This window comes from Micropterus dolomieu, linkage group LG04 (genome assembly GCF_021292245.1).
Source record: "Micropterus dolomieu isolate WLL.071019.BEF.003 ecotype Adirondacks linkage group LG04, ASM2129224v1, whole genome shotgun sequence".
NCBI lineage: Eukaryota > Metazoa > Chordata > Actinopteri > Centrarchiformes > Centrarchidae > Micropterus > Micropterus dolomieu.
Window position 1 is genome coordinate 16,879,292 of NC_060153.1, and position 27,246 is coordinate 16,906,537.

General features: G+C 39.6%; 1 protein-coding gene across 8 annotated transcripts in view; it reads right to left on the reverse strand.

Annotated features, from left to right (window-relative positions):
* Positions 1 to 839: 839 nt before the first annotated feature.
* The window catches only part of gga3a (golgi associated, gamma adaptin ear containing, ARF binding protein 3a), a 37,907-nt gene continuing 11,500 nt past the window's right edge, over positions 840 to 27,246 (reverse strand). For 2 of the 8 annotated variants that reach the window (XM_046047792.1, XM_046047791.1), the window contains exons 2-17: positions 11,203 to 11,287; positions 10,936 to 11,011; positions 10,749 to 10,847; positions 10,528 to 10,651; positions 10,222 to 10,325; positions 7,701 to 7,781; positions 7,346 to 7,483; positions 6,793 to 6,874; positions 6,429 to 6,554; positions 5,691 to 5,900; positions 5,488 to 5,555; positions 4,986 to 5,425; positions 4,003 to 4,280; positions 2,890 to 3,059; positions 2,650 to 2,760; positions 840 to 2,347 (exon numbers count right to left, since the gene is read on the reverse strand). In XM_046047792.1, coding sequence (XP_045903748.1) covers positions 2,237 to 2,347; positions 2,650 to 2,760; positions 2,890 to 3,059; positions 4,003 to 4,280; positions 4,986 to 5,425; positions 5,488 to 5,555; positions 5,691 to 5,900; positions 6,429 to 6,554; positions 6,793 to 6,874; positions 7,346 to 7,483; positions 7,701 to 7,781; positions 10,222 to 10,325; positions 10,528 to 10,651; positions 10,749 to 10,847; positions 10,936 to 11,011; positions 11,203 to 11,240 — 2,256 coding nt within the window. In that variant the 5' untranslated portion in view covers positions 11,241 to 11,287 and the 3' untranslated portion in view covers positions 840 to 2,236. Of the gene's footprint in view, positions 2,348 to 2,649; positions 2,761 to 2,889; positions 3,060 to 4,002; positions 4,281 to 4,985; positions 5,426 to 5,487; positions 5,556 to 5,690; positions 5,901 to 6,428; positions 6,555 to 6,792; positions 6,875 to 7,345; positions 7,484 to 7,700; positions 7,782 to 10,221; positions 10,326 to 10,527; positions 10,652 to 10,748; positions 10,848 to 10,935; positions 11,012 to 11,202; positions 11,288 to 11,825; positions 11,845 to 11,952; positions 12,066 to 24,130; positions 24,231 to 27,246 lie in introns of those variants that run through there. The other 6 variants (XM_046047788.1, XM_046047787.1, XM_046047786.1 and 3 more) reach the window with 6 other exon arrangements.

Here is a 27,246-nt window from a genome sequence, read left to right on the forward strand (position 1 = left end):
TTTAATTAACACCTAAAACACTGCTGAGGGTGCAACTGTGTGTACACGTTGTCACAGCCATGGTTTTCGTTCACTTTCGGTGTCATGCACCACCATGCACCTGGAACGCTTTGATGTGGGAAGTCGGGAGTTTCAACTGGGAAATATCCCAGTTCCGACCGGTCTTGAACGCAGCATAAATCCTTCTAAACTTTCTACCAATCATAACACTCTTCCAAGGAAAGCATATCCACACCGAAGATAGTATCAGTCATCGGCTGCTAGACCTGACTTAGTGGGCGGGCCACAACACGTTGATTGACAGTTAAGGAAGAGGAAGGGAAAAGCAATGACAACAGGTCTCCTTGGGGAAAGGCAAAAGTAAATGTATGTATTTATTCTTTTATTCATTCATTCTTTCTTGCATTTATTTCCCCATTTATTTATTTATTCTTTCATTCAGTTCTGTCACTTTGGATGTTCCATAGTTAGAACCCAACGCTGCCCACCACAAAAACTACACTACACCACCTACCTACCAAACTGCCATGAGACAGTTAAAATTAGCTACAACTTGACCAGCTACATGTTGCAATGCATCCGCAATAATAATCCAGATGGTATAACATAGAATATAATGACAGGAATCATTGTGCTGCAAGATTATTTTTGATGCTTTACCTCGGTAAATGCAGGACTTTTACTTATAATAGAGTATTACACTGTGTTATTACTACTTTTACTTACCGCTAAGTAAAGAATATGATTATGATTATTATGAAATAAAAATGCACCTCAACAATGTTGTGCTTAATATTCTACTCCACTGACATTAGTCACTGAAAAATGAGGCAAGAATATGTGGGAATTGTAATACAAATAAATCCATCTCATTCTTTATTGTTCCATGCACATAAATCGCTTTTCAAAAATATGCAATGTCAAGTTCATTTACCAATCTAAGACAAATAAATAATCTTATAAGAAATATGTTGAGAATATTCTATATAGCACTGATAGCCCCAGAAAGATCAGTCATCAGTTTTTTATGAGCACTCCTACGACTAATGCTTTGAATTAACCACCAAGTTTTTTTCCAAGGCTTACTCAAAGAAACATTTCCCTAGTTTGATGTATGAATCTCTCGCACAAGCTAAACATTTACACTTGACCCAAGGGAATAACCTACCCCTTTAGCTTGGTTTCCACAACATGGTCTAACTGCAGGAGCAAGAGCAAAGCTATACACATGGCATTAACTTTGCCGTTTTATCTTACAGGAATTACATTTCTATAATAAAATGCTATCCAGAGTGCACGCCCTGGACATGTAATTCATGTCCACCCTGTTGCTACGTAATGTAACGTATTATAAAATATCTATTGAATATTTGGTAAGATTAAAGGCTCTTAGACAGACCACTACTGATCTGTGCCTTTCTCACTGCAATACTTAAAGTGTCCATCATAACAAGAGTATGCAGAAGAAATAAAACTGTCTATTGTTATACCATACAGGAAAATAAAAGATTCCCCAAACTAAAATAAATAAACACATTCATGACAATAAATACTGAATGAATAAAAAAACATAACAATAGTCTGAGCTATGAGTTAGTATAGAACTCATAAGACAAAGTATTCAGTAGTAATTGTGTGGCATATTGGAAGAAGTCAACTGAGAGCAACTGATTCTTGATCAGCCACTCTGAGTGCCTTTTATTTAGCCACAGAGGGGCAATTGTCTGCTCCAGTCTAACGTCTTCAGCGCAAAACATTGTTATCATACATCAGCAGCAGCAAATCATGTGAAGTGCTGGTCACATGCCCTTATGACCCTGGCTTCACAATCTCTTTACACATGTGTTTTTGCTTATTATTAAGACTGTCTGGGATCCAAAAGTATTCTCTAATCAGTTCTGACGTGATTGAGGGACAGGAGTAAATATGAACAGCAAACAGTAAACCTAATAACAACTTGGCAATATTTAAAATTACCACTGATTTCCCCACATAAAACTACTTCACTCAATTTCTCTAGCACTGTACTAAAGTTGGATGTATGCTGCAGGACTTTGGCTACTTCAGTGGGCCATTGTAAGCAGAAAAACTCATTCAAAAGGGTCCATTAAAATTTATATAATTCTGTAAATTTTTCTTAAAAGCCTTCCATACTGTCCTTTTCTCTTGACCTCTGGGCTGCACTGACAAACGCAATTGTTAAAGAAGTCTGGTCAGCTTGAAGGAGTAGGCAGGACTATAGAGCCCCCCATCTGTCAGCAGGCGGGAACTCATTCACCTCCCCCACTTCCGTGTGTGGCTGCTCTCCCAGCATGAATGTCAGTTTGTATCTCATCCGAACCTTTTCCTGCAAAACACATATACACACAGTCAGCTTTCATTAGCTTGCTCGAACACACACACACACACACACACACACACACACACGACCTTGTGCATTGTTAATGTGATCATTATCTCCTCAAAGCACACTAGTAGACATTAGACTGTAAGATTTAATGATGTATAGTATGACCTCAAACATGAGTAGAAACACTGCTGAAGTAAGAGAGAGCTCTGTCAATGAATACATTACATTATTATAGTAAATATTAAAATCATTTCAAAAATACATTGATAAAGACAAAAAAGCTCCAGGCTGAGCTCTACCTTGAGAGGATTTGCAAATAGCATAACCTGAGTGATGGCAGCGGGGGGAAGGACTGGGTTAAAAGGGGCCAGCTCTGTCCCTGAGGGTGATTGCAGTTTCACTTTCATCATCTGGAGAATTGGCAGAACAAACATCCATGAGTTAAACATCTGCCAAATTGAATACTTTTAAATATTAACACACAGTGTGTTGCTTCCTATGTGGTAACAGTGATATCACAGAGGCACAGCAGGTTATACCTTGGGCACAGCAGCCTGCAGAACAATGTTCCTGACAGGCAGCGGGGCTGTGTTAAGCATGGATGCCACCATCACCAGTACATCAGGTCTGCCTGCTGGACAGTCAGTGGCAAAATGCAGCAGAACACGGATCCCATTTTTGTCATATGCCGTCACAGGACACACTTTGCCTTACAGCACACAAAGGGGGGGAGAAAAGTTATCATCACATAGGACTCTCATTGCATGCAACCATTTGAGTCTTCACACATACACCTCTTATTTCTCCCAGTGTAATCCAAACTGAAGGCATGTTTAAATATGTGTCCTTCGTATTGCACATGCTGTGAAAATTACTCTCAGACCACATAATGAAGTTTAACTAGGAAAATATCACCCTGTCTTTTCAAGTTGTATCAAGGTTGCTACTCTCACCACTAAGTGGCAGTAGTGTCTAAAGTTGAGTTTTCCCAACCACATCAGTCTTAAATAAAGAGGTGTTTTTTTCTAACAGTTGGAGTTTACCAATATACCTGTACTATAGAGACATGAACTCTCCCCTCTAGTTTCATCTCTTTAATGATTATCCTCTCTACAGGGTACACTGTTGAGGTAGGGAGATCAGGCAAAATTTTTCATTTAGACTACTGCTGTTGAAATGGCGAACAATACCTAGAATTATTGTAGTCGAAAAAGGTACAATAAACCATAATAATGCATGCTACGGTCGAAGTTTGAGGATACAAGGCCTATTTATCATGTTGAACCACCTGTTATAAACACTATGTACTCTGTGCACAAAATATTATATTATATGAGATTCTTGGCAAATTAGATTAAATGCGTTTTACAGCATGTGCTAACTGCACAGATGGTCTTATAAAACCTTTAAGTTTGGCCTACTCAGTAACATAATTTTCAAACATCATGGGCTCTAATTAAACGTGTACATGGATTCATAGTTACAGGTGGGCAAAACTGCATGGAGAAATCTGACCCAGTGTAATGTCCTCGTTTGTCTCAAATATCTTCCTGTTACTCCCTCTCCTACAAATACTTATCAAAAGCAACAATCATCTCAAATACTCATAAAACACACAAAACAAAGTATACAGCCTATTTCACAGAACTCACTTGGCTTGATGACATCCAAGGGAACGAAGACATCGGCCAGGGACACCTCTTTTTCTGGACTGGCATGGCTCAGAGGGAGGATGGGGGACAGAGAGCGTAACAGAGGGCTGTCATCTGCCTGACTATTGGCAGGTGGGGGAGTGGACCCTCCTTGGATCCGTCCAAGGAGCAATGAGGTGGATGTGTTGGAGGTGACTCTAGAAGTAATGGTAGCAGGAGTGTGCAGATCCTCACTCTTGGCCAACAAGCTGCCAAAGTCCATCAAACCAGGTGGCATACTGTGTGGATAATTCAAGAGTCTTTGTTAAAGACATTACAGGTCCCATAATGCTTAAACTTAGAATGACAGACATGAACACTGATAACCTACGGTAAGAATAAGATAACAGAAGCAGGATGAAAGAAATTACTACCCGAAAATGCATAATGAACACTGTGCAGTCAGGTTTAGTGGTGGAATGCACAGGCATTTGGCTTCACACCAATACAAGACAAAATCTCAGCCTCCTAATATTTGAACCTGGGCACTCAGCAAGACCACTTATAAATGATCTTCACATTTTGATTAAACTGATATGATACAAAGTACTATTATGTTTTAATATGTAATTTGGAAAGTATTCTAAAATGCATTCACATAAAGCATTTCACCATCTGCTCTGAGCAATGTTGCTTAGTTACAGTGCTCAACACACACACGCACTCTTGAGTGGCTTCTGGGTCACCCACTGATTACTTTGTATGAAAGATTGACAGAATACCGCGGGTCGACCTGCCATCTAGAAATTCGTGGTTGAGACTCACTGCTATGGCAGAACGGAGAAATCGCTGTTAAACATCTCAGTGAAAAGACGTGCCTTTAAACTAGAAAGGGGGTATGCATCATACTGAGATTTAAAAAAATATATGATCCAGCATCCAAGATAATATGTGTGACAGATGGACAGATTGGCGCCAGTTTTTGAGGCACAAGTCTTACTCACTTTTTAGGACTGCCCAGATCCAGCAAGGCAAGGTCTTGCAGATTGTGACTGAGAGAAGTTAAAGGCGAGTGGGACGCTGCAGATGAAATGGAGACCTGTTGTGGAGAGACAGTGGTGGCTGAACGAGCGGGCGCGCCTTTGCTGAATGTTTGAGAAATGGCAGGTGGTGCCGTGGTGGTCAATACTGAACTGAGGGGCTGTGGGAATATAACTGATGTATTTGAGACAGATTTTGTAGAAACCGGAGGCATGGAGAAGACAGGCCCAGGGAAGCTTAATGTAGAGGCAGTTGAAGAAGACTTGGTTTGGCTAACGGGGGCTGCCATAGAAAGGGCATCTGGAAGAAGTGAAGATGTAGAGAAGGCAGGAACCGAAGACGAGGTGGTGTCAAAATGATCAAAATCCTGACTGGAATTCTGGAATACATGGTAATAAAAACACTGCTATTACCAATAAGAAAATACTTGACATTAGTAGAAATGATTGCCTTTGATTTAAATACCTCTAAAGATGGCAAATGATTGCTCAGGTTTCCATGTGTTGATTTACTTGGAATAGGTTCGTTGAGGCCTGTAAATTAACACAAATGTATCAAAAAATGTCATATCTACATGTAAACAAGACATTATCAAACAACAGTTAATGACCAGTGTTTCCATGAAAAAAAATAAAAAAATTCTTCAAGTACATTATATTACACGTTACCTAAAGACAGAAGCTCTTCATCCAGCAGAGAGAGTGCTGCAGAGGGTGTGCTGGGGCTGGGCGACTGAGGGTCAGTGGCAGACCCACACAGCAGGTCAGCAGGAATAGACCGAGAGGATGGCGGGGGTTGCTGCTCCTGTAGAGAGATGCTCTGGATGTCCAGACCCAGCAGGTCAATCAGAATCTCTGACCGGTTTGTGTGACCAGCGCCTGTCAGATGAAGAAAAACACAGGTCGTAAGATAACAAAAGATGTATTCATTTTCAAACGGGTAAAACTGTCAGTGTCCATCCATCTGTTGAGCAAAGTTTAAAAAAGGCCCGTTCACACAAACACAAAAACAGACCCTCTACCACATTCCAACACTGTGGAGTAAGGAAATCCAAAGGTAGCATTTAAAATGCTCAAGAGCGATGTTCACTTCCAGAAACAATGTTGCTCAAGATAATCACAGACTTAGCTGTGCATAGTGGTCTCCGAAAACTATGGCAGTTGTACTTTTGCACAATTTCTTAGAACAAACTTTCCTGTCTCACCTAATCACAAAAAGGTTACTTCAATAAGCAGTTAGCATTCATCATATCTAACTTAATACAGCCTAATTTGCCAAAATATGATAGAATTAAAACTGTTCATTCACTTGGCATAATCTTGTTCAGATTATACTGGAATTTCCTTGAAACACTAGGCTGATGTGTTTATTGCCCATTTCCAAATACCATACCAGTTCAAATGTACCTTGTCTGAGTGATGACTGTGTTTGTTGGGCTTCTTCAGTCTCTCCATTGATGGTCTGTCCTTCCACAATCTTCTTATAGGAATTAATGACATGGGAAAGGTCATCACTGGCCTGCAGAATGTCTCCTAATAAATGCATTTTAATAAGTTAGACTCGGATAACATTTTTGAAACAACCGAATGTTTTTCACAGTGGTTGCTAAATTTAGGAACTGTGTGAGCAGAATGTTTTTTTTATACTTCAAGTGGACACTCAACACAGCACAAGACCTGCCTAAATCATGACTCAATCTTTTTATACTTAAATTAGGATAGCGAGAGCACGTCATCAGGTTCAATAGGGCCAGACAACAGGATTTCTTACCCAAGCTGCCATCATTATCCTCCGTCTCAGTAGCGAGCTGAAACACTGTTTGCCTGAGCTTGTCACAATCACCATACAACTCCTGGAAAAATTATTTTCAACAATCACCGAATATTTCCATCTTGAATCTCATTCAGAAACTGCTGTATCATAGGATATAAAAAGAAATGATTCTCATTAATAGCTAATGTCACATGAGAATATGATGTTAAATGTTATCACACATCTGGAGAGGCACAGTATATTCACTTTTGAAATAAATTACTTTGAGCTGTTCACTGAGCACATTTCTTTACTTGATAAGGAAATTCGCCAATGTATTTTCTGAAACATACTTGACATTTAATGACATTTAACGAAGGACTGGATTTTCTCAGAACAAGGCGGTTTTTATTTCTTTCCACAGGGATAAATGATACAGCAGTAAATTACATTGCATTACTTTGCTTTGAGGCTGTATGGGCAAGGTTTGGACTAATATAACAGTGTTTAATGCCAAAGACATAAGTGAAGTAGTTACCAAAGGTCATTTAAGCTGTAAAGGAGAACTAACCCGAATGAGCTCCTTTTCGCTGCCCGTGGAGCCTTCCAGACTGAAGTGAGCAAGCATCTCATTAAGGAGTTTGACGCTGTTGTTGACTGCTTCCAGTGTGCTTTTTTGCTTTGTCGCTTTCTGTGTTCTAACCTCGTCCTGAAAAGAAAAAAAAAAAAAAAAGTGAGTTGCACTTGATAGTACTCATTAAACTTGAATGTCAGTATAAACACAAGTTTTGAGACAAAAACTGAGAAATGTACGCAGTAAGCTGCTTCCAATTTCACTAGAAGAAAGCCACCAGAATGTGGGCTCAAATAAAACAAAAGTATAAGTATCAAAACATTTCATTGGAGATTCATTGACACCAGCACACCTCTTTGACCATGTTCCTGATGAGCCGATTGGCCTCTTGCAGATCTTGAGGATTTTTGCTCTTCAGCAGCTCTGACAATCTCTGCAGAGAGATGAGAGGAATCATCAGTGAGTAAACACTCCCACACATTTCCCAGACACAAGCAGCAATGCTATTTCAGCTCCCAGACCCTGAAAAAACAAATTAATCCATACATCAACTGCAGTCAAGACAAAGTAAACATGCAGTTGTGACCTGTTTTGATGTGCTGTAAACAGTGAGGTATTGGAGCGAAAACAAAAACCAAGAAGAGCAGCTTCAGTGTCATAAATGGACCTTTAATGACATGATATAATTTTTCTGTGGGATGCTCACATAACAAAGCCGTAAGCCAGTAATGCAGTATATATAGCAGCTGGATGATGCAGGTCGGGGGCCCTAATGCCAGTCAGCACAAACCTCCAGTAAGGGTCCACAGGCTTAGAGCCCAAATGCTACATAATCAAGCCTACCTCGGAACATGCTGCTCAAGTCGCTTTGGAGAATGTCAAATGGGTAAATGTAAAGATGCAAGAGCGAAAGAGATCATGGCTATCGGCGATTGAAAGGCTGATCAGCGATTGGTTTTTCATGCGCAGATATGAAATGCGAAGAGGACATAAAAACAATCTCTAGAATCTGCACCACACTGCAGTGTTTCCCATTCATTGACTTATTTGTGGCGACACAACAAGCCACAATATCAACGCTGACCGCCACATACTAAATACTATTTGTAAAATCATAATTCATGCCGGAGCTGCGTGCAGCGCATAGAGTGCTCAGCACCTCCACTCGCTCTCTCTCTCAAACACATTGAAACCAAGAGGGAACCTCCAAGCGGGAACCTCCAAGCGGGAGGTGAATGCAGTCCCTTAAACCTGCATTCTATCGAACGACCAGAGGGGGGTGACTCCTCTGGTTGCAAAAAGAAGTACAGTTACATTAGAAATAATGGTAAAATGACCTTACTTCTCACCTAATTTATTAACTCCGTAAACACTTTCATAATGAGTTTATGGTCTTAATAGCTAGTTTCATGTCTTCTTTAATACAGCATGATGTTCATTTAGTAAATTATGGTCCCATTTAGGGGACAATAGACAATAAAGCAGCGTATGCTTTAGGGTGGGTCTACCCTAAGTCGCTACCATGGCGACCTATAAATCAAGCTAGAGTGACTCGTACCCACGGCACAGTGTAAATTTAACCAGCGCCGTTGGAAAAAACACTCATTAGGGGTCGCATGTTCATTTTCTCTGGTGAGTACATTTTCTTTTAAGCCTGTTGTTCACTAGACAAAATTATCATCCCGGTTAAAATGCAAGCTGCTAGCCAAGCTAGCTCGCTCCACACAAAGCCGTTGGCTCCAGTCTCGTCCAAATATGGTCATGTCCAGTGACGCTGCTTGAAAAAGAAATCAACATGGTGGCGGCCTAATGGCCAAACTCCAGGCTTCAAAACGGCAGCCCACAAACAAACGGGTGACGTCACGATGATTACGTCCACTTCTTATATACAGTCTGATTAAAATGGAGCAGCCTGTATATAGCCCCTCCACACCTTGTGCACAATCTGAATCAAAACATGATCATGTGCTAGAGGATAGATTTTTGCCGGATTTTCCGCAATTCCTTAATCAATCCGTACTTAAATGGTCAGTATCATCAACACCACTCCACAAATGTGTCTAAAACTAAAGCATTCAAGTTGACTTTGAGCACAGTTGTACAGCAATTCTCTGGGAAACACTGTACTGTGCATTTACAGATGTTTCTGGTTTCTCTTAAAGCTAATAAGCCTAAAATTTTGGCAATCGGTGATCTTAAGTAACAATGCTTGAACAATAAGGAAATAAAGAAGAACGCCCAAGCCTAACTGATACCACTCACATATCTGTCTGTCAGATGTCAAGCTACAGCCAGTAGATGCTTAGCTTATCTTAGCATAAAGACTTAATACATTGGGGTAAAATGCTAGCCTGGCTCTGTCCAAAGGTTAAACAAAGCAGCCTTACAACACCTCTAAAGCTCACTAATAAACATGTTATAGCTTGTTAATTTAATTTATACAGAAAACAAAGCGAAAACGACAAGTTGTGGTTTTAAAGGGAGTTATGTGCTGGGCTATTTCTTGAACGACTGCACTAACTTCCTGCAGGTAAGCGAACTCTCAGCAAGAAAAAGAATAAAGCAAAATGTCCAAAACTGTCAAACCATTGCTTTAATAGTCATCGGCAGAGAGGCTCTGAGTATGGTGGCCAAATATGCAAGCACTCAAGATACTTCAACTACAGAGGTATCATATTACCCCTACACTGAAATACACATGCAGTACAGGTAGGGTAACAGATATATTATCTTAAATGTTAATATATGATCTAATCTGGGTCAATGAAACAATTCATCAAAAATCTGTAACAGTGATAAAACGAGAAAAAGACAGAGTTATGTGCAGTGAGTTGCAGCATTCAACAATCACATCCTAAAATAATCCTTCTTACCTTGCTCTTCTTCTCATCATCAAACACAGGATTCTTGGGTCGTGGAGAAGGTGATGGTATTAATGTGGCATCAAGAGGAATTTCTGGGTCAACTGAAACAATACCTAAAATAAAAATGACAACAGACAGCTATTCTAGTCTGCAAATGATAGTTTTGGGTCTTCAAGGTGACAAAATTACCTTAAAAGATAGTCATAACCGATTGTTCAATATATTATTTTTGGATGTCGCTGACATGCAATCATTTTGTTTACTGTGTTATTATATCCGCATACATAAACTGTTTTAAAGCGGCTGGTTTCTCACCCTGTGCCTTCAGCATCTGATACGCTTCAGAGATCTTTGCTTCCTCTGGTAAAGACGTAGTCCAACTGTACAGCATCTCAATCACTTTTGTCTTCACTCTCTCTGACACTTTGTCTCCTAGATACTGAAAAATAACAGATGAATAACTTCAAATGACACCAAACATCAATTCAAGTAAACATATCCCCATTAGTGGGGGGTTGAGCATCTATTTTACTTACTTTAGGTGAAACAACCTTAATTAATTCATTTAAAAACCTAAATTTCCCAACTTCACTGTGAAACCTTCGCCCACAGTTCTTCATACAAGCCTCAAGAACCTACAAAAGGAAAACAAGCACAGATTGTACCATTTAATGCCGAAGGACATCAAAATGAGAAACACAGTGAAATGATCACACTACAGACCGTTAATGCTTGCATCGCCTCCCATTCCTGAGGGGACTGAATCTTGTGAGCCAACAGTCTAACTGATATTTGTGGCCTGCAAAATATGAATGAAAGAACCAATCAAATGCTAAAGCGATAACAAAAACAATCCAGAGTCTGGGTTATAATAGGCTTTGTAATAAGCTCCATGTGTTTAACCACAATGGAAACACAGATGAGCAACACTGCATGGGTGTGATTCACAATCTGGGTGAAAATGGGTTTATTGAAAGAATGTGACCATACCCTTCTAGCTCCTTATTGATTTGGTCACAGAATCCCATTATATACTCCCAGTCTTCCTGTCTGTTGGAAGGGTTGGTGGCTTTGTCTGAAAAAGAGAAGAAAATTATTTCTCATGGACATGCAGCCCTAACAGCACATCTTCTCAGTTGATACACCTATGGTAAACATGCTATCCTGGAAAGCTAATGAAGCCTGGAGCTATGTGATACATAAACATGACCAAGATGTAATTCAACCCTGGGGCATCAAGCTCTATCCCTTCCCAGACCAGCTTACAAACAAGCCAGACAGTTGTTATCCGACGTTTTCACTGTATCTTAGATTAACAGCCTCCAGACACTTCCATGATGTTGTTGTTGCAAGTCCTGTTTGAACTTGGATTAAGTTAACGCCTGGAGGTGTTCACAAAGCTGTCATAGCTCCAGAGTGCAAAAGCAAAAGCGTACCATGGGGTCGCCAGTAGAATAGAATAATCACATTTTAGCAAGCACTACGGCATACGGATGAAAGTTAAGGACACAAGCAAAGCAAAGCAAAGCAAAGCAAACATCAAAGCTGATTTTGGCTAGCGACATGATCCATCAGCAACACTTTCTGACAACACAGACGAATTAGCACGATACCTTTCAGACTCAGGAATGTCATGTGAGTCCAATAAACGTTTCAGACTGCTACGGTTATGCAGCACATACGTGCACACCTCTAATTTGAACAAATTACGTGAAATTAGAGTTTTTAGTGTGAACTTACTAAGCCAGGACTCCAGCGACTCGCCATCGTCCGCCATATTTGCTCAGTGAAGCAAACAACGCGTGACTGCTGCTGCCTTCAGGTGCTGTCGGACAAATGGGCGTTGCTGATTGCTACAATAGTTCGAAGACACAGTTTCATGTTTTGTATGACTGAGTGAAAATCTTGAATTTTGGCTAAATGAAAATGAAAATATGAACAATGCTTTTTTGTAGGATAATGTTGAATATTTATATGTTACATTCATAAAAATAGTTACAGTCTGCTGCTACTACACCAATTAACCTTTCTGTTAGGAGTTTGTAGAAACCAAAAGAGATGGTTTATAAAATGTGAATATAATACAATAATATAACTGGACGTTTCGAAAGTGGCTATTTCTATACGTGACCTCAACACAACTGTCTCTTGTGGAATGTTTGTAGTTTCTGAAAAGCTGTTCAAATACTGGATTTAAACTTTAGATTTGGCAAAGATGTTGTCATCCTGGGCAGACAGCAACATATGGGGCAACAAGGTGACCATAAACAAATAACAATAGAACAATAATGCTGTCTACTGGATGTGTAAAGTACAATAAGTTATTTACTGCTAAAATGTTAACCAAACATGTCCATCTTTTTTTGGCAATATTTTTCCACTAGGGGCAAATAATAGTGCAGTCAAAAAGTAAATTGTATTTTACAGGTAAAAGTTTTATGTTTTAGTTATTTAGTTTATTTTAATGGTTAACCTTGAGATACCACCCATAGTTAAGAAATAAAATACATTAAAACAACACTGATGGGAGACACCCAGAATTTAAAATTAATGGCCTGCTAAATAAATTCTGAACATTATTTAGAAGACGTCTTCTCAGATCCCCTGCTATGTAAAGTGCCTTGTGTCCCGGCTCCAGCCCCTCATCACAGAGCCAGCCTCGGACCCAGTGAAGCTGAAGATACACTTTATTTAATCAACTCAATGTTATTATGTTAGTATATGCACAGGTCTGAAATACAGACACATGCACAAACGTGACCCATAGCAACACACAGAGATGAGGGGGCTGCCAGTCAGTGCTGCGCCCTGAGTTTGGGGATTTGGGAGTCCTTTGGCAGGAGGTGAACTGGCACCTCTCCAGCTACCGATTCGAACCAGCGACCCTCCGGTTCCCAGCCTAATACTTACAGGCTGAGCTTCTGCCGCACCTGTGGCATGCTATGACCTTGGCTTTATTACCACTAAAGCCTGGCACTATCTGTTCTTCAGCAACAACTCCGCCCCTCTCCTGGACTCCCCAACTAGGACGTCTCTCTCCTCCATTGTCTCTCAGTTTGGTCTGCTCCCCTCTAAGCTAGAAACTGCAAGACGGCATAGAATCTTGACCTCAGGATGTCCCCAGCAAGGACTGGTGGCTCCAGCTCAAATCTGACATGGATTGCAATGCTACAGCATAATATTACATAATAAATCAGGTGCTCCACATTTTTCAGCTCATGGGACAGATCAGGAAAGGATTGTGAAACAGTCCCATCCGCCTGTAGCTAACTCCAGATGAGTGTACTCAGTTTTGCTGCCAAGGCCTGATCCAATACGCCTCCCAGGACTGTAAAAAGAGGCGAGAATGACATGATTCGGAGGATGTTTGGATTAACACCAGGACTTCCGGGCATCACAACGATTCTTTTCTGAACCAATTATATCCTTTTACAGAGCTGTCCTCATATGATCAGATTGCTCTTCACTGAGTCAGTGTGTCAGTCTCTTCACATAAACACCCCATCCCATTATGTTTCTACTACACACTACATGCCAGCTGCAGAATCCCCTCGTATCTCTTATATTTTAATGAGCACACACATCTGTCCGTCCACTCTCTTTGCCTTTGTTTGGTATTCCCACTAGTATGTCTCCGGTTCGTGCAGGGTTCATCTTCTCGCCCTGCTCTCCTTCTCTACACATGATTTCCAGTACTGAAATGGAGTTGCCAGCTCTGTCGATGCTGTATTTTGACACTGCTTGAATCCGACTTTTCCAGTGGTAGGCCAGCATCTTTTTCATTCATTCAATTAATTCAAACCTTTATTTCTCCAGGATAAAAAAACTCCTTGAGATTAAAAATCTCTTTTACAAGAGTGTCCTGGCAAGTGGCAGCAGCGCAGTTACAAATAGACACTTACAGGTAAATATATAGACACACTTTCACTCATCATATTCAAACAACAATGACATCATAAAAAAAAATAGAACCTGGGTCCTAAATCAATTTAAAAACAGTGACAGACAGACTCCCTTTCTGCAAGGTCCTTTAAAAAGCCTTTAAAAGAATAAAGTGAGACCAACTCCTTCAACTGTAGTTCATTCTGAAACTGATTTCATGCAGATGGTGCTGCAAAATTAAAAGCCTTTTTGCCAAAGTCAGTGCGGGTACCTGTGGGGTTTGTGGGAATGTTTGGAGAGCCTGAGCTCACCTCTTGAGGTAGTTCAGAGTTCATGTACTATACAGTAAAATGGTCTGCTTTTCAGGCCTGTATGTGAAAAAGGGCACAGATCCCATATATTACCCTTTATTTCACTTATGTAGTGGTTACAAATCTAACCCTGTCCACTGTCATGATCCTTTCATTAGGTTTTTGGTGGGAAACAAAAGATAACATTGTTTGGCAATTAGGCATTGGTGCAATTCATAGCGTCACAATGGGATTCAAGGCATCTGTATGTCTATGTGTGCTTATGACACGTATTTACTTGTGACGTCACAAGAAAGTGAGGTAAAGGCTGGACTACAAACAAGCTGTTTACAGGCAGTTCAGAGCAGTGTTTTCTGTGCGAGATGGGAACTCACTTTTGGCTGGATTTTGGGCTTTTTCACTTTGCAAACCTATTACATGCACAAAAAGGTATATAACTCAATAAAGGAGAGCGAAAAAGCCAAAAAGCATAATACCACCTCTTTAAGTGTATGAACTGCCAGCCTGCCTGCGCTTCAAATTAATAACGCAATCATTTCAAACCTGTATCTTAGAGCTCCTTTTACTGTGTGGCCACGTGGTGGCGCTAACAGCTCAGCGAGGCTATAGTCTGTATTTATTATGTGTTGTCACCTTCATCAGTGAAATGAAGCAGCATTTTGAGTGTCTGTGTGTGTGCGCCTCACAACTTTTCGCAGTGGTCCTCAGTACTCTTTATCTTTTGCATTGTATGGTTTGTGTGGCAAGGAGTGACACACAGGAGTTTATTCAATTAAGATCTACCTGAGACAGACAAATGAGAATGGTAATCAGGCTGATAAGAAGTTAACAACATTAAAGAGACTCTCTCTCTCTCTCTCATCTCAGCTTGAAACCCAACTGAGGAAATGACGATTCATACTGTGAAAACAACTGCTGGTATACAAATCATTATAATTATTATGGTTCACCTAGATATTGTGAACCATGGGGTGGTGATGGCGCATTGGATAAGACACACGCGTGAGAGAGACCCAGGTTCAATTCCCACTCAGACACATCGCGTGCGATTTCTGACATATATAGCAATTGTAGGTCGCTTTGGATAAAAGTGTCAGCTAAATGGATAAATGTAAATAAGTGGGAAATTTGGCTTCCTGGCAGGCCTGTAAAGTCTGGATTGGAAGGAATGTAATGAAATATGACAACATGTTAACCTGTCATGGATTTAAGACAGATTTATAACATGGGAATTCTTACTTATCGCTTGTTGTAATTGTGATTTTTATATTCTTTCTTCATAGGGAATTCAGTTTTGAGCTGTATGTCAGTAGCTACTCTGCAGGAGGCTTGAGGCTGACTTACTGCAGTTCCGGCAGATGCTCACCATGTAACAACTGTGAAAAAAGCACATTACCGTTGTAATTTGTAAAGGGACATGGGTGGAATGGTGCATAAGATTTGATTTCTGTCACAGTACAGATTTTTGGAAATAAAGCACAAGACCAAAGCTATGAAAAATCCTTAGAAACACATTTTACTGTTTCTACTTTTACACACAACCCACATTACACACATTTGATTTTACAGTCCATACAAATCCATACCAGCTATATAATAAGAGGAAGTGATTATGTGAGTAACTGTTGCTGTCATGACTGAGCTCTATTTCAGCACAACTATCAAAGCATTTATTTATTTATATTTTTCAAAGCACCGTAATCTGTCAGTGGGCCAGATATTATTGTTGGCGGGCAGTATTGGCGATGGTCCATAATCACAGAGAGAATTAATGTCTTTCCCTTGTCAATATTTGTATAAACTTTATCTAATGTGTGGTTTATAATGGACTGTGGTGCAGAAACAGTGACAGTGTTTCACACTCTTGGCTTACATTTTCCATGTTATCTGTCAGTGGCCAAGTCACAATAAAATATGGTTTTACTGAATAATTAAGTAAATATAATTTCTTAATAAATATACCTAAAGAATCCTCATTTCTTGACTGGCCATTCTCTGCGGTCTCAGAAGAGACACCTTTTGTGCTGTTATCAGCCTCTTTGAAAGCTTAGGGGGCAGTGGTAGATTGGATAGATGGTTACAATTCACAACCCTCGCCACTAGATTTTTTGAAAATATCAAACGCAAAAAGTTATTAACGTTGTAATTTATTTTTTCTTAAAACTGCATGGCAAATTAAATGAAATGTAAAATCAACAATCAAACTTCCTGGTAAATGTTTTTGTTGTTGTTGTTTCTTTTTTTAATAAATATTTTGTTGGTGGCAACCTCACATGAAAACGATCCACTTGGCGGGTTACCTCTGATGGCCAGTATGCCTAATCCTATGTGATTTTCAGGGAAATCCATTGGCTGTGACTGCATGCGCTCTCCCGAGCCTCTTGCCTATTCATTCTGAACCACACACACAGCAACAACACTGCAGCTAGTCCACTAAAACCAAAAAAAGACTGGCTCTCAGAACAACACAGACTCAAACTAGATAAGAAACAACAAAACAGTGTTGGAGCCCGTCAGGCCAAACGAGAATCAGATCGACTTCGGGTGAAAACACAGTAATCATCAGAAAGCTTGAATTATAGAGAGACTTCCACTTTGTTTTGGAACCGACAAAAAACGACACAGAGTTGGCTTTCATCTTATTTGACAGGTAATCTAACATTACTGCAAAGCATGTGAAATATATTGTGATATTGTGCTTTAGTTGGCTCAGGTTAGATAACGATAGCTCGCCGGCTAATGCCGACCACTTGCTAACATTATCAGGTGCAAAATACTATAGTTGTCTGGTTTGCAACACTGCTTCACCAGCTAACGCGACCTATATTACTATCATGTGTGCCACCTGTATTATGTCAAAGTGTTGATTTTAGCCTGCAAAAAATGATGTAATGGTACAAAGCAAATTGTGGGGTTATTTGTTTATACTAGCCAACCTATAGTGATGCAACTCAAACACACAGTTTCTCCACCTGTCTCTGTCACTGTAACTTACATGACCCACATCATAATGCAACAGAACGGCGCAGGCAGGGCTTGACATTAACACCCGCCAAATGTGGGTGGATTTCAGCCGTGTCGGGTAACACAGTCACTCCCACTAGCCACTTTGGCGTGTTGAAAAATTGTAGTCTTGTCAAAAGGCATCCGAAATAACAAATTAATTGTAATGTGACACTACAACACAACAACTACCTGCACATAATGTTTGCTAATTGGTCCATTAGTAAAGCCTATTGTCTTGCATGCTAGTGACCCATAACACCGTAAACAAGAAGACGGTTTAAACTAGCGGACTGGCCGTCAGGTATGGAACACCCGAAGATTTCCCAGTGGCCTGAGGGCTGTTCTGGCCTGTTGTTATCAACTTAACCAGCGGCAGCGATGACATAGCAAGCTATTTTAATAGCAGGAGAATCCACACAACAGGCGTCTCGCTCTTTCCTGCAGTGCCGCTGCGTGAGAGTGCACACGCCAAATATGACATCCAGACTTTTGTCAGTTAAGTTAAATTTGCCACAGGGCAGCCACAGTCCCTTAGACCTGCAGACCGTCAGCCTCCCGCCTGCTTTTAACCTGATGATATGATCGTTGTCATCACACGCAACAGGTCGCATGCACATGCACATCAACACAGCGTTCAGTCAGTGCGTGAGACCAGTGTGGAGAATAAATACACAGGAGAACGAGAGAAAGAGAAAAGGCAGAGCTGAGACGGAGAAAAGGCAGGAGGAAAGTGCTGTTAAATGCTGTAAAATTACAGATATCATCATGATTGTGGTACATGGTGGTGTTTAAAAAAGAAACGGGGGTTACGGGGGTGGTGATGGAGCAGTGGATAAGACACATGCCTTTGGTGTGAGAGACGTGGGTTCAATCACTCACTGTGATACACCCACCATTGTGTCTTTGAGCTAGACACTAGGTGCTCTAGAGGCGAGCGACCTCTGACATATATAGCAATTGTAAGTCGCTTTGGATAAAAGCGTCAGCTAAATGAATACATTTAAATTTTAAAATCATAGAATACTAGCAGGTCTGCCTTCATATCAGACATAACGTCATTTCACCACTACCTTTTCAAAGTTGATTCTATGTTTTAATAAAAGTAATCATGCCATGTATGAAAGCAGAAGATGCATTTTCATAGGAATAATTGAAAATGAAGACCATTATGTAGAAGTTACATTACTTCATGAATTAAGATGCACAGCGTTATCTCTCACGTCAGTTGTTTATTGAAAAAAATCTCCACACAAAACTGGCACAACCTTCTTCCTTTTTGGCTGACCTCATTACTCCACATACAGACATGCTGGGAAAGTAGTCCCCATTCAGTTTACTCAAATGACAGTATACTCATTTCAGGTGGACGTATCTCCTGGTACTCAGAGCTAACAGAGCTTCATGATGAAAAACATGAATCCAGTCTCAGCTCTGAGGAAATGCAGATGCAAAACAAACAATCCAAAATTGCACAAAAATCATATAGGCCTACATAAAATTTTAATCCTGTTGCCTTAATTGTGGATTTTTTCTTAGACAAAAATAATTTGTTATTCTTTGCTCTTTGTTTTTAATGCAGGTCATTGTTTCTACTCTGCATTACAGTATTTAGCCTACAGCTGTTATAAATAAATAAAAGTGTTTCTGATGAGAAAAAATTTCAGTTTAGTTATTATCTTTTAAATTAATCTTTTACACCCATGCAGCACTTTTTACTATACTTTACTATATACTTTTTTACTATATTACACTTTTTATTATATACAATAAGAAGGTACTCTTATGTGTTTATCTTAATAGACTACATGTTTTCAAAAGAGCTTTACACACAATCTTATCAGTGCTAATGATAATATTACTAAATTTTAGCACACCATAGTCAACTTTAATCATATAAAATATAATTGATCACAGTAATGTTACTTACTGCGGTCTAACTGTTATAAAGTGTGGCAACAATCTCATTTATAATATTCAGTTATCATCCAATACATTTAGCTGAGCTCACATTGTTGAGTCACTGGGTTAAAATACACAAATAGTTATTAAAAGGCAGCAGACGAGCTTATGCTTACCCTGGACACAGACGTCAGGGTCGGACTGGCCACCCTGTTCACGCAAACCACCAGACCACTAATTTTGAGGACTAACCCTATTTCTTGCTGTAACGGGTAACCAGGTATAGTCTTTTTTACTATTTTTTTTAGTTTTATTTTACCTTTAATTAACCTGAAAGAAAACTCATTGAGATTAAAAATTACTTTTCCAAGAGCGTCCTGGCCAAGACAGGCAGCAGCACAATTAACAAGGTTGCAGACATTAAAACATATAACATAATCGTAAAACAAATAACAATTTATGATGGGAATAATTAGTGAGTTACAAGGTCATAAAATATCTAAATTTCATATATATTTACCACAAGTGATAAACTACAAGGATCGTCCGAGTAATCATTCATAACATCTACAGCCAGTGTGTACAGCCTCCATGTAATTTAAAAGTACTTTAAAAGCAACCAGTGAAACCGGCTCCTGGAGATTCAGGACATTTTGCAGCTGATCCCAAGCGCAGGGGGCCGCATACTTAAACGCCCCTTTTCCCAATTCAGTCCGGACTTGAGGGACAGATAGTAGTAATAAGCCCTCAGAACGAAGACAATATCTTCCTGTGCCTTTCTTTTTGATGTAGGTTTGTAGGTATGGAGGAAGCAGACCAAGAATAGTGTTGTAAACAAGAATGTGCCAATGATTAAGTCTACGGGTGGAAAGACCAACCAACCCGCTCATACAAGGAGCAATGATGAGTAAGGGCTCTAAAGTTTGTGATGACCCTCAGAGCTCCGTGGTAAACAGTATCCAACAGTTTCAAGCTTTGAAAGGATGCATGCATGTATATAACATCGCCATAGTCCAGCACTGACATGAAAGTGGCAGCAACAAATCTCCTTTTGGCCCCAAAGGAAAAAATACAACTTGTTTCTAAAATAAAAACCCAGTTTCAACTTCAGTATTTTCGCCAACTGCTGAATGTGAGGTTTAAAAGAGAGAGAATCATCAATTAGGATACCAAGATTATTGTATTTAGATACAGACTCAATCTCAGAGCCTTGAGAAGTAGTGATGGGTGGAAGGTTCTGTGACTTTGATTTTGCACTGGAAAACAACACAAGTTTTGTTTTGTCATCATTCAAAACAAGTTTTAAATCAAACAAGGTGCATTGTACAGTATCAAAAGCAAGTTGTAGCTGACAAAGAGCCTGGTTTGGTGTAGATGCAGAGCAGTATATCACAGTATCATCAGCATAGAAATGAAAATCTGCGTTGGAGACATTTTGAAGAAGAATGAAGAATGTTGATATATAATATAAATAGGAGTGGTCCCATCACTGACCCCTGGGGCATACCCTTGGATACACTAAGAGGGCTGGAAATGAGATCATCTACCTGCACGCACTGAGATCTACCTGATAGTTTCCAATCCAGCAGACTGTTTGTTCTGACAATCCAACACTGAAAAGTCTTTGTTTTAATATTGCGTGATCCACAGTATCAAAAGCCTTAAATAGATCAATGAAGAGAGCTGCACAATGTTGTTTTTTATCTAAAGAGTCAATTAAATCATTTATTACTTTTAGGGCTGCTGTAGTTGTGCTGTGCTTTTTACGAAAGCCTGATTGAGAATGAGACAATATATTGTTAGTAGTTGTAACTCTCAATTGTTCATTCACCAGAGTTTCCATAACCTTAGCCAGGATGGACAATTTCGAGATGGGTCTGTAATTGTCTGCCGGGTCTCCCCCTTTTAACAATATGTTATCTAAAGACATTTGGGACTGATAATTAAAGTAGCATATGTGAACACTGAGTTTTCAAGGTATGCTATGGCTATGGGTGCACACTCAAAAACTCCAGAGAAATAGCCTACACTAATAATAGCACATACAAATGTACAAGGTTGGACGCAAAAAATAAGCCTAGGCTACACTTTTAAAGAATAGAATGAAAGTTTTATCTCAAAAAACGTCTCACACACACACACGTTTACGTTAGGACGATAATGCAAAAGCCCAAAAAAACACTCCTATAGCCTACAAACAACCCCCCAATTGATTACAGTGCTCAGTCACCAGTGTCCATAAAGCAAACAGCCCAAAAGTAAAATGCAATTAAATAAACACTTCTATATTTTAATAATTTCTACTAAATATATTTAATGTTTTCTATAGGCTCAGTCTATAAAGAAAAAAAAAAAATTATATATATATATTTATATTAGGGCTATTAGGGCTGACCCCCAATAGTCGAAGACTCGATGCTTGGTGTATTGATGGTATTACTATTAGTTATAAAACATTAAATCAAAAGGTCATAATACCTTATGAATTTTGCTATAGCGCCTAATGCATGTTTGTAAGTGATTATAGCAATTGTTATAATGTCTTATGGACGCATTATATCGTGTTATAAATGTATGAAAAAGTCATTATAGCGATGACCTTCATAGAAAGTGTTACCGCATTATTCAATTCATTTGCACAATGACCAAATAAATAAGCAAGTTAAAAAAGTAAGTGACACAATAAATCCATATGTATTACCATTAAAATGCAAGAGTCAACTTCAAACTCTGGCTGCACAACAAGGGAAATGGTGAAACTATTTGCCTAAATGCGTTTCATCAAGTTACATCATAAGTGACAGTGGGACCCAGTGAGGTTGGGGCTCTAACGAATACTGGTTTCATATTTGCATATTCACATACACGCAGGAGAGACTGACAGCCTGCTTTGGCAAAATGTTAAAAGATCAATGATCAAGCTATTGACAGGTGAAAAGTTTTCACAAAGAAGTCACCTTGAACAAGCAGTGCAAATACACCAGACTGCAGTCCGTGCAGCATATATATATATATATATATGTAGCGAGAGGTTTAACATATCCCTATTAAATTTGTTGTTTTTACCTGTTTCAAGCTCATTATTTCCATATTAGTGATAAAACGCTCCTTCCCTAAAACACCTTTTCAAACCTATAGTCCACCCACACAGGTAAGTTGCCTGATGTTTCCACAGAAGACATTTGGACATGTCAAAGTAGGAAAAGCACAGGTGTATGAACTTATTGATGCCAAATTCTACTCCAATTTCAAGGTCCTGCTGTCATGGCTTACCGGGACACTTGAATAAAGTGGAGCCATCGTTATGTTATTAGTAACACCTGTTACATTCCATAAACTGCTGAAAGTCTGACCCATTCCATAAGCAGCTGATCTCTGGCACCATGAAACAGTGTGCAGCCAAGTTGGTAGGAAGTTACTTAGTAGGAATATGGAAGTTCTACAGTTGCAAGGTAAAGTGCTGAAAACACTGAACACATAGCATACACTTGAACGGATGGTGAATTTTTTTTTTTCCAGTGAGCCTTTTTTAGATGGAAAAAATACGTTTTGCTGCTGACCCTGTCCACAGCAGTATATTGCTTAGCTTCTGTGCCAGTACATCTCTCTGCTTGTCCAAAATGGAGATATGCTGACCTTCATCTACTGCAGCTAATATGCTGACTATGGATAAGTACTTCATACAGCCCCACTTCAAAAATCCCAAACTATGCCTTTAACCTCCGTCACTGTTTTGCGCTCACTGCAGCCAAGCAGCGCCCCCCTTTCTCTGCAGCTTTCATTATTTAACTGCAGTTACATAAACAAGAATTTAAACAATCAGTACTATTTCCCGTTCTCAAATTGGCTGGACATTAGAGAGCCTTGCAATTCCACGTGTCAGTGTTTAGTTAGGTTGGGGGCACCCTGCTGATGCATGGCTTTAAGGCACTGATCATGTAATCACAATGTCCCCCTGTTTGAGTCCTGCCAAGACCTTTGATTCATGTCATTCCCCATTTCTCTCTCACCTTACTTCCTGTCAGCTCTCTACTGTCAACCTAGCCCGAAAAACCAGATGAATCTGCCAAGCTTATGTTTTATTTGCTGGCTCATGAAACTCAGGTCAAACTGTCAAACTAGGCAGTGCTGGTCAAATATGAATCAAGATTATGTTAATACATTGCCTATTTCCTGCCTCAAATGTTTTCAGAAACACATTTTAGTGTTCTGTTTATCTGTAATATGAGAAAGTTTGTGACCAGGCCACCATTTTTTCCTGTTTAAAAACAGACAAAGCACTATGACCAAGCACCACCTAACTTGCATGTGTTGCTCAAAGCTAAGTCATGCGTTTCATTGCTCTGATTGTTTGTAGGTCTATACAAATGCATCCAGAGGTATTTTGGTGTCTTGGAAGTCAAAAATGAACTGAACTAATACGCATTTGTGAATTAGTTGTCTAATTGTCTCTGTCTCTCACTCATCTGCAGCCTCTCAAAGCACTGTAGAATTACAAAAAGCCAGACTTTAGAATTCCACACACAAAAGGACAATGTTCTCTCTTTTTCCTCTCTGAGGCTCAGATGTTATTTTTCTAATGAAATGAGCATCCCCAATTCATTTTTATCTTCAGAATATAATAAACAGTTGTAGGACTGAAAGAAACAGAATTACTTGTTTTCAATTTTCCCAAAACTTTTACAATGAATGCAAATTAGGCCATTCAAAATGTGTCCTGTTAAGTGTTATTGTAGAAAAAACATCAGTAAAGAGAAGCGCATGGGCTACAGCCAGCAGAAAATAAACTTCAAGGTGGAGTAATAGAAATGACAACCAACTTGACAGAGAGGGTGAAATCCCCTAGAGCGCTCCCACTCTCTCAGACAAGGAAGGCTCCAGCCAGTCTCTGTTGGTTTAGCAATTCATCAGCTTTGCCTCGAAGCATGCTCCCATGAAACCAGCTGTAAAAGTCACAAAATAAACGTAAACTTGAGCCTAGATACTGTGTATATATAATCAATCACAGTAGCTACCTTTGTGGACAAGAAACAAGACACTAAGAACTACATTTGACACTGTTACTGGTCTAAGGTACAGAAAGGTTCATAACCCATGAACAAACTACAGCAAATACAGAATCTTTTGCAGGACAGTTAATTGTGTTAGCATGAAAATAATTGTATGTATCAAAAAATAAGTTTTCCTGCTATGTTCCCTGCTTACATTGGAACATTAATAAAAAGTCTCATGATATAAACACAACAGAGTTTTTAATTATCCCTCAGGGAAATAATATAGTTTCTTGAATTAATATGAACTAAATTAAGATTAGATTAGATCTTCCTTTATTTATCACCTGTGGGGGAAATTCAAATTGGCACAGAAGCATAGGGGAATGTGGTGCAAAGAAAACAAGAATACAATAAAATTAGTAATCAACAAAATACAATGAAAGTAGAATCAGTGATCCTCAGGATCAATTAGGTTAAATATATACACATTATGTCCAAACTTTCTGCAGGGATAGGAGATGTTGGGTGCTGTGACATTGTGTAGTCTGATGGCAGATGACAGAAATGAGCCTCCTAAGCACTTTGAGGCATGGGGCCCTTGCCAGGTAGAGGAGGAGGCATGAGACAGTGAAGCAGAGAGACAAAGTGACAGGGCTGAGGGAGTGAGCACGAGGAGAGTGGAGGTGAAGCAGTAAGCATGGAGTAGCTCAACCTGTAGAGAGGGAGTAGGGAGGAGGGTCATTTACACTGGGGACGCTGGGGACATGTAGGATACCCACCACTTTTTGAAAGCATTTGTTAAAAATGTTCTGAAAAAAAAAACTTCAATCAATCAATCACAATTTATAGAGCACTTTACAATCTAAGTGGACACAAAGTGCTGTACAGTAAAATAACAACTGAATACATAAAAGACACTAAAGACAAAGCTCACATGACGCATGAAATACAAATAAAAACAATAACCATACAATAAAACAATAACATCAATACAACTAAAACAAGAAATGTCAACTTCAGTTTTCAAAGGCCAGGGAGAAGAGGTGGGTTTTAAGAATTGACTTAAAAACAGACAGTGAAAATGCCTGTCTAATGTGCAGAGGTATATCGTTACACAGTTTAGGAGCTGCTACAGCAAAAGCTCGGTCCCCTTTGAGCTTGCGCTTTGTTTTGGGCACACTTAAGAGCAGCTGATCGTCTGACCTGAGAGAACGGGTGGGTCTATAGGGGTGTAGCAGCTCAGAGATGTAGGGTGGGGCAAGACCATTAACACTCTTAAAATGGATCCTATGATGTACAGGCAGCCAGTGGAGTGAGGCTAAAATGGGAGAAATGTGCTCATATTTACGCATTCCAGTTAAAAGACGCGCTGCAGCATTTTGTACCATCTGGAGACGAGCAATAGAGGACACACTGACCCTCACGTACAGTGCATTACAGTAATCCAACCGAGTGGTAACAAAGGTGTGGATTACTGTTTCAAAGTGCTGCCTAGTTAGAAATGGCTTTATTTTGGCCATTTGCCTCAATTGAAAAAAGCTTGTTTTTATAACTGTCCTTATCTGTCTGTCGAGCTTAAGGTCAGAGTCGATTTTAACCCCAAGGTTAGTGATTTTTGGCTTGATGTACTGACTCAAGGAACCCAGATTAACACAGTGGGTCCCAGTAGTGCCACCAAAATACATCACTTCTGTCTTACTTCATTAACACTTAAAAAGTTAAGAGCCATCCAAGCCTTTATGTTGTCAAGACACTTAACGGTCCAACAGTTTCGTTCTTTTTAAGAGGCACATAGATCTGACTATCGTCTGCATAACAGTGGAATGACATACCATGCTTCCTAAGTATGGAACCAAGTCGGAGCAAATAAAGAGAGAAGAGGGCCTAATATTGAGCCCTGTGGGACCCCACACATGAGAGGAGCAGAAGAGGACACAGACTCTCCACAGCTGACACAGAAAGTTCTACCTAAAGATATCATTAACAGAGCTGATTCTGTGCTATGTAAGATTTTAAAACCAGATTGGAAGACTTCAAGAATATTGTGCTGATCCAAGAAGGCCATTAATTGACTGCAAACTATCTTTTCATGGGTTTTTGACAGAAAGGTTAGTTTGGAGATAGGCCTGAAATTAGCGAGATTTGCAGGATCCAGACCAGGTTCAAACTTGTCAAAGACAGCAGAACAAAGGACAGGGACTGAGGGGTCATAAGCAGAAAAGGAGATTTGTGCCCTAATGGTAGCGAGCTTATGAATAACAAAGTGAAGAAACTTCAACGAAGGCATCAAAGCAGACAGTTTTGAAGGACACTAAGGACTGAGTCAATAGTCTTAAACAAAACACGAGGCTTGTAAGAGAATAATTTCAGCTAAATATTTCCTTTTAGCTTCTTTTATAATTGTCTGATAATGCCGCCAGCAGTCCCATAACATTTGAAAAGCCACATGCAGTTTATCCTTTTTCCATTTGCGCTCAGCCCTACGGCACTTACAGTGGGTACGGAAAGTATTCAGACCCCTTTAAATTTTTCACTCTTTGTTTCATTGCAGCCATTTTCCAAAAATCAAAAAAGTTCATTTTATTTCTCAGTAATGTACACTCAGCACCCCATCTTGACAGAAAAAAACAGAAATGTAGAAATTTTTGCAAATTTATTAAAAAAGAAAAACTGAAATATCACATGGTCATAAGTATTCAGACCCTTTGCCGTGACACTCATATTTAACTCAGGTGCTGTCTATTTCTTCTGATCATCCTTGAGATGGTTCTACACCTTCATTTGAGTCCAGCTGTGTTTGATTATACTGATTGGACTTGATTAGGAAAGCCACACACCTGTCTATATAAGACCTTCCAGCTCACAGTGCATGTCAGAGCAAATGAGAATCATGAGGTCAAAGGAACTGCCTGAAGAGCTCAGAGACAGAATTGTGGCAAGGC